The sequence below is a fragment of the Saccostrea cucullata genome, unplaced genomic scaffold, assembly GCF_032062105.1.
Source record: "Saccostrea cucullata isolate Sc308-1 unplaced genomic scaffold, CSIRO_AGI_Scuc_v1 ctg4202, whole genome shotgun sequence".
In the NCBI taxonomy this organism is placed as follows: Eukaryota; Metazoa; Mollusca; class Bivalvia; order Ostreida; family Ostreidae; genus Saccostrea; species Saccostrea cuccullata.
The window spans coordinates 1,047-8,753 of record NW_026933265.1 but is presented as its reverse complement, the minus strand read 5'-3'; the positions used below and the strand labels follow the sequence as shown (position 1 = coordinate 8,753).

Here is a 7,707-nt window from a genome sequence, read left to right as displayed (position 1 = left end):
CATTATATACCAGTTTGAATTCTATTAATGATGTAAATTAGATTTTGATAAATGTTTTGCTCAAAATAGGACCTTTTTAACTTTACTAATCCCCCCTCCTCGACACCACAATCACACAGTACATACATTTTGGAATAGGCTAGATGGAACAGTTTTGTTAAAACATTGTTTGTTATGAATTAATTTAGAATTTGTTCTTGACATGTAAATTCTACATCACATCACGTTGCATCACCCATTATCATATTTTTAGATTAAACTCCATTCGGTACACCTCGGCCGATTCCCACTTCATCTGATAAGGTGACGGAATTGACGGCACGAAGGTTTTCCGAATGGAATAGCATTAGAACATGCTGCAGTCTGGTGTGCATTGGATTAATTCATTTTGTGTTATAATTGGATTTATATTTCATGAAGTTGACAAGACCTTTGGAGGTCGGTAAGTACAAGTTTAAGTATTTTTGGGGGTAAAATAAACCCAAACGATTAGGTTAAAGTTCAAAAAGGGTCAAAGATCATCGCATGCCACAATAGACGAATTTCATATTGTGAAGCTATCTCCAGTTGTCGATGTGACATTCAGTTACTGCCAATACTGGTGCGGATCCAGAATCCTTTTTCGCGATTAGGGAGGGGAGTTCACATCTAAGTCAAAAAATTCCAGCCCAGAATTTCCTGACAAGCAGGAGAAAAAAAAACTCATAAACTGAAAACAAATAAACAAAATAAAAACAATGATAGTGGGGTCAATGTTTTCTAAGTTAGGGGGAGGATGTCCAAAGTCATTTTTATTTGCTTCAGTATATAGTCTTGTTTGAATAACAAAGCAAATTCCAGGGGGGGGGGGGTGTCCAATCTCCCTACCCACTCTGAAATAACAATCTATTTTTTGATTCCAATTGAATAGTATATTTTTTTTCCATTTGACTAATTATACATATTTTGTTTCTTGTGTTTATATTATGTCTGTCTATTTGTCTGCAGAAATTATAATCTTTCCAAAAAGTTTTAAGTGGGATGGGCTATACAAATGGCTTCCACATTTTATAGGTTTATTTCTTGTGACAATTAAGACCTTTTATTTGGTTACTATTAATTTTTACCTCTGATCGCTTGACCTAGGATACACATTTTTAAAAGAAAAAAACCCAACTTTAAACTTGGCCTAAATTTTGATCAGTAGGTGCTAGGGCTTTCATGCTTAACATGTGTATTCATTGTGAACTGCCAACAGGTATAAAGAAGGGAGGGGTGTCTCCTCGGAATACATGTTGATCAATGAAAGAAAAGTTGGGTTCAGGATCTTATTTATAGTTAACACAGAAATAGACGTTTTGACTGTTGAATCTCGCCTCGACAGATGGGGCAAAACTGAAAGGAAGGAGCACACAAGGCACAGCAGCATACGTGTCCACAAGGTAGAAAAACGATTTGTAATTCCTCGTCTAAACAAATGTGACATTTTCCTCGAGCCTGGACGTCTGGTTGTGGGTTCAGTAGAGGTTTAATCTCAGGTAAAGGTTTATATCCCTGTTGTTCTAAACACGTAATAAACACATTCATCACCCACCCTCGTCCCTTATACAGATTGATGTAAGAACAATTGGGGTTCCAATAAGCATGTTCTACACAAGGATCGTCCTCGGGATCCCAATTACTAAAAATCATTCCACAATGAAAACAGGTAGCGCTATCTTTCACTCCCCTGTAGTAAAACCCGGCTCGACTAGGTCTGGTATTTTTCCTAAAGAGGTTCTGGCCATCCCTGCTCAAAGTAGCTTCTCTCTTTTGAGAGCCGAGCATACTGGGGATAACGCATGGGTTGATCTACCAACTTCTCAGTCATGACTGAACTTTTGATTTGTATTGCTCCCCTTTTTATAGGGAAGAAGAAAAACAACAACACAGAAAACAACAATTCAATTTTTTTTTAATTCAATGTCAATATTGAACATATCAATAACCATAAGGTAAAGTGTTATAAGAGGGTAACAATTGTCTCTTATCATATACAATTCTATACTTTTTCTCTAATGGTTTGTTCACGACCTCATGATCACGGGTCCTCTGGATTTTGTCAGGATAAAGTACTGTCACTTCCTCTATTTCTCCCTTAAGCATTTTTTCTAAAGTCTCTGGGGACACGATCTGGGAGGTACGATAGTTGAGAGTGATTCCTTTGACTTTATGAACCTCGGTTCCTTTGGCCGTCCGGTAAGCATAATTTTTAGGGCCTGCCGACATAAATTTGATGATGTGATCCCCATCTAATTCGTCGGTCCATTCTCCTAAACTATTACCCAAGGTAGGATTAAAGGCTCCTTCCCGATGTTGGTAAATGATACTGTCCGTATCGAAATAAAGGACCCGATCTCCTAAAGGTTGTAAAGTCTCGTAGAGGTGTAAGCGGGCATGTGCGGTGGTAAAACAAGCCAGGACCACGTTTCCAAAGGGACATTCTTCGACGAATTCCTGTTTGTCTTGATAATTCACTAGCATCTTGTCCTTATTGGAGTCCTCTTTATTGTCTAAGAGTTGCATGCCCTTGATGTCGAGAGTCGAATCTTGTAAGAGTTGCTGTAATTCCTCTTCTTCATCCAAGTATCTGGTTTTGGGTAATAACAAGCGTTGAGCAAATTTTCCCCACAGACAATTTAAAAAGAGTTTAGCAATGGTTCTTCTCACTGGATTCTTCTCGATACTGAGAATGTCCATCATGAATCCTTCTTTGTATAACACTTGTCGAATGTAATCTTGTTCTTGTTCTGAGGTCTTACAGTCGGGGGGAAATCCGGACGCTTCTTGTTTGATCTTGAGGAAGGTATCGATGTAAGATCTGAATAACTCTTGACTGCTTTCTTTAAAATGCCACACTTCGTAGATTCGATCTAAGGTATATCCCATGTCTAGGGCTTTATGTAATTCGGTCGTCACCCAAGTACCCGTGAGACTACGTTCCTGGTCGGTGTGTTGACATCGATCTTGAGACGTAGAGTCCTGTCGTTCGGCACACGTGCGACATAAGGGAAATAATAACTTGCCTCCCGTCCGATAAGGTAATACGGGGTGATAGAGGTCTCGGGGAGGTAAGACCCGACAGTGAATGAGACCGAAATAATTTCTCACGTCCTGGAACTCGTCTGTGATGATCTCGGGATGCCCTACGGGAAATGGTCTGTGTTTCAACACGTAAGGGTATAGGGAACAAACGTCCACGTATCTCATGTCCCCTTCCTCACAATATAATCGGGTGGCATTGGTCCGACCTCCGTACAGGGCTTCTCGAGGTTTCAAAGGATCCGGAATGTCCAGGTTTCCTACAAATTGCTGTAAACTCTCATCTTTTTGCACTTGCTGATCGAAATCGTGCTCCCAGATACCACGGACGGTATACCCCATGTTTTCTAAATCGCCAGTCCTTCTGAGGGTTTCTTCGTGTAATTGCTGGTAAGTATATTGGGTCCGATGAGGATGAGTTTCCGTCTGTAAACTGGGATAGCAGGTGGGGCATCCGTGCCAATAGCACCCGTAAAATTCGTAGACGGTGCGAGTCGCTTCCTGGTATCCGTCGACGGTATAATTTCCGATCTGGACTTCACCCCCGTTTCTGGCATGTTGTATGTGACATCCAGTCTGTTGACTCATCCAGGTGAGCCACCGACAGGCTTTAGCCGAATATTGTCGTGCCGGTTGATACCCGAGGTTAGGAATGATGGCAATGGTGTCTTCAGACATGAATTGTCGACGGTAGGCTAAATTAGCAGCACTGGCAAAAGTGATGGATTCCTGGAAAGGGTCCACATTGACCAAACTCTTGAGGGTGGCTCTAAACTTTGCACAGCATCGGCGTAAAATGTCGACGTCCGAGATACAATACCCTACAAACTCTTTCTGGAAATTAAATACTTTTCCCCTCTGTTGTTCGTACCATTCAAAAAATGCCCGTCGTCCACTGATAGACATTTCGTCTGGATTGTAGAAAGCTGCCGGTGGATAAGGTCCTACGTAATTCTGGTTCTGTTCCGTATTAAAAAAGTGAGGGAAATAACCTTTCTTCAATTCGTCGAATCCGAAAGCGGAGGGCATCTTGGCTAATGCAAATGGTAAGAAACTATAGGAGTCGATGAATTTCAGTCCGCATATTTCCATGTACAAGATCTTACTGCCGTTCATGATGACGTTAGGTTTCAGGCAAGAGGAATGCACCAGGTGATTCAAAATGAATTGTCCGTCGTAGCCTTTGAAGTTATGGGCGATGACGATGGCCTCGTCGTGTACCAAAGTGGAATTCTTAGTACCTGTAGTGGGTTGTAATAACCAGTCCATGAACTTCTTTAAGGTGTCTGGTCCTTGAAATAGGTGCTGACGGGGTCCCATGTGTTGACAATGAGGACAGGGTTGGTCTATGGGTAAGTGACCGCAATGTTGACAGACGCGGTGTGCCACACACAGATTAGGGATGTGAATGCCGGTTTCCTGAGTGCATTCGAAATCGAAATAGATGTAAAACTGTAAAGTGTCTTTCCCCTTCTTCTTCTTCTTCTGGGGCTTCTGTTGTACGTAGCACTGATGATCGGTATCGACGATTTTCTTACAGATCTTACATTGTTTCTGTCCTCCGCATTTGTGATGAGGGAATAATTTCTTAGGTATCCAAGACTGACACTTCTCGCATTGTTCCATTAAATTGCAGACAGTAGTGGTGGTCTTCTTACTATGGGGTCTTAAATGATTTTCGTAGCAGGTCCTGTTCTTAAACATTCCATGGCATTCCCGGCATTTAATCTCGATCCCTTCATCGGGACATTTAGGGTGTTGTCCTAAACAATAGGGACAGCGATGAGGGCACTTGGAGCGATGGTCTGTGACATGACTGTACCCCACGTCGCAATGATCACAGTAATAGGGGTTCCCCGTTACTCCAGGCATGGATATGATGGCATCGTAATGATGGTCGTCTAACAATATGTTCAAACAAGTTCCATCTCCCCAGCCTTTGAAGATGCGCTCTAAGGTGAGTTTAGTCGAAGTAGACTTGAACTGAAATATTTTCAGTCGATACTGAGGAGCTAACACCTGTTGTAATTTCATCCACTCTGCATATCCACAAGCTTGAGTGATATCACACTCGGCCTGTTCCATGAGGGCTATGGCCTCTCGTTTCTGGTCCAAGGATCTCCCTTCCGCATAGCAAGCCATTGTTTTTCCCATTCGGGGTCTGGATGTTCGGGTTTTTGACTGTGTAATCGAGTGACGACGATGGCTCTAGCTAAACAAAATTTATCCCAGGGATTGACGATCCGAACGATGGATTGTTTATTGTTCTTGAAAGTCTCCTTATTCACTTGTAGATGTTTGGTTTTCTGGCCACCACTTCCCTCGGGATACTTGACCCGAAACAGATCGAATTCCATGCCCCCGTCGCCCAGTTTGAACTCCTTTCTGGATTGTTGCACGGCTTCAATCTTGTCTAAAATGACGTCCTCGTTAAAATGTTTACATTGAGTAAACTCGTACCAAATCTCTGATTCCAGAGATTTGTGGCGTATGTTCAGGCGGAGGTAATCGTTAGGATTACACTGCATTTTCGATTTGAAAGTTTGTAACATGTGTCTGAATAATCGCCGAACGAATCCTCTGTTTTCTTCCTCTGGAAACTCCTTAAAAATCACAGTGTAAAAATCCTCTTGAGCTTTAAATTTTCTAGAGTGCACCCTTTCATTCACTGTGACTCAATAATACTGGGATATGGCCTTGGGTTTGGGTGGTGAATGAATAGGTAACTTTGACCCCTCATGCGCCCTAGTCCTTTGCTGTTGCTGTCGTTGTTTTTCTAGTTGAGCTCTTCTCTGTAATAGTCTGGCATTTCTTTTCCTAAGCTTTAATTCTCGCTCTTTATTTTCATCAAGAATTTGATCTAATTCTCTTTCCCGTAATTGTCGTTGTCGTACTAGTTGTTGTTGTCGTTGTTGTTCTAATTGAGCTCTTCTCTGTAATATTTTAGCATTTTTTTCCCGGAGCTTTAACTCTTGCTCTCTTTTCTCATAAAGAATTCGTTCTAATTCTCTTTCCCTTTTTTTCCATTCTAATAATCGCTGAGCATGTAACTGTTTTTCTCTTGTAGAATCCATGACCCCCCACAGGCAGGGAGCTGGATCTGACTGTAGAATGAGCTGAAAGTAGGAGAAAAGCAGTATTTATACAGTGGATGACGTCACAATGCAAAGGTAAGCATATTTTTGGCACACGACCCTAAACAAACTTGAACCGCTGCCAAGTATTACCTGTGTAGTCAGCATATTTTTTTGCACACATCTGCACTCTCTTGACCCACCTATCCCCCCACAGGGGCTGCACTCCCTTGAACCACCTATCCCCTCCAGGGGCTGCACTCAGTTGACCCACCTATCCCCCACAGCCCCAAAAGTGCACTCAGTTGACCCACCCAACCAGACGCCTTATACTACTTAGATGGATAAAGATGGTAATGAAACTTTCTGGTGTTAATACAGATGTATTTGGATCGCATAGTGTAAGATCTGCTTCAGTGTCAAAAGCGAAATCAGTAGATGAAATTTTAAGGAAGGCTGGGTGGACTAATGCTACAACATTTTCCAAATTTTACGAAAAAGACATCATTGTTGAAAATGAAAGTTTTGCAACAGGTGTACTTTCAAAGAGAAATTAGAGTGGGAGACTTCTCAGTAAGTAAAATAGTATTATGATCAAGTAATTTTTCTTGTGTTTTGAAACATTTGATCATAATGGGCTTTGAAGTCTCACATAATTCCGGAAGTAATTATGACGAAATAGAATTTAAAAATTTAACGAGACTTACCTTGGTTAAGTCGAAGTCTGATTGTAATTCTATGAGTCATTATAATTACTGTAGGGATTATGTGCCTCCCACCACTCCCTACAGAATTATTCAGATACTCATAGATATCAAACCAATAATGTTTAAAGTAATATTAGTAAAGTAATTATTGTCATCTCTCACGAGAGATGACACATTAAGTTTGATTTCCGGATGTGAGGTCCCATTGTAAGCAGCCATTAAAAATCGGTAAGCCTCGGATGATTACGCTCGTGCGAGGCAAGAACTATCCGAGGAGCACCGAGTGGTCACTTTGATGATGATGCGATTTTCTAAATATAGAGCGGTAAACGATGAGCGAGCCAATAATTGAAATAGAAAAAGGGGTGCACAGGAATCACAGAGGGCCAGACACACAATATCGCCTGCTGGTTGTTTGCATGGTGTTCAAAATATATGTTCTTATTTAATCATCTACATGTTTACATGTAGGCTACTGCGTAAATGATCAATGGTCTGCACCAGATGGAATATTCTAACTAGGTCAGCGCGTTGAATCACAAATGATCTGCTGAGGCATTGATTCAAGAATTAACAGAAAAACAACATCAAAGTTAAAACATTTACATTTAGTGCTATAAACTGCTATGAATTGATGTCGAAAACTTTTTTATGGTTGTCATTCTATAATTTATTGCCATTTTTCCACACAAAAAATACATGTATGGGGATAAGAAAAGACAAGAATATATTGAAAAACTACGAGCATTGGCAGAAAACTCACAAAGATAATGATCAAGTATTTTCTTGAATGTTTACAGTTTTCTTTTTAATCATATACCCCAGTATAATTAAAGAACTTGCAATCATTTTTTATACAATTTTCA

At 40.8% G+C, this 7,707-nt stretch overlaps 1 protein-coding gene across 1 annotated transcript; it reads right to left on the bottom strand.

Annotated features, from left to right (window-relative positions):
* Positions 1-1,959: 1,959 nt before the first annotated feature.
* On the bottom strand, positions 1,960-5,202 carry LOC134237834 (uncharacterized). Its single transcript, XM_062719977.1, has 2 exons — positions 4,454-5,202; positions 1,960-4,114 (listed from the first exon to the last, which is right to left on the bottom strand). Exons 1-2 carry the CDS (start codon positions 5,200-5,202, stop codon positions 1,960-1,962), a joined length of 2,904 nt encoding a protein of 967 aa, XP_062575961.1.
* Positions 5,203-7,707: the final 2,505 nt, after the last annotated feature.

What these genes read in the sequence shown, in the direction of transcription:
- LOC134237834 (XM_062719977.1), bottom strand. Translation starts at nt 5,202, where the DNA reads ATGGCTTGCTATGCGGAAGGGAGATCCTTGGACCAGAAACGAGAGGCC. An exon ending in GGCATTCACATCCCTAATCT is followed by an intron (nt 4,115 to 4,453) that starts GTGTGTGGCACA and finishes CGACTCCTATAG; the next exon opens with TTTCTTACCATTTGCATTAG.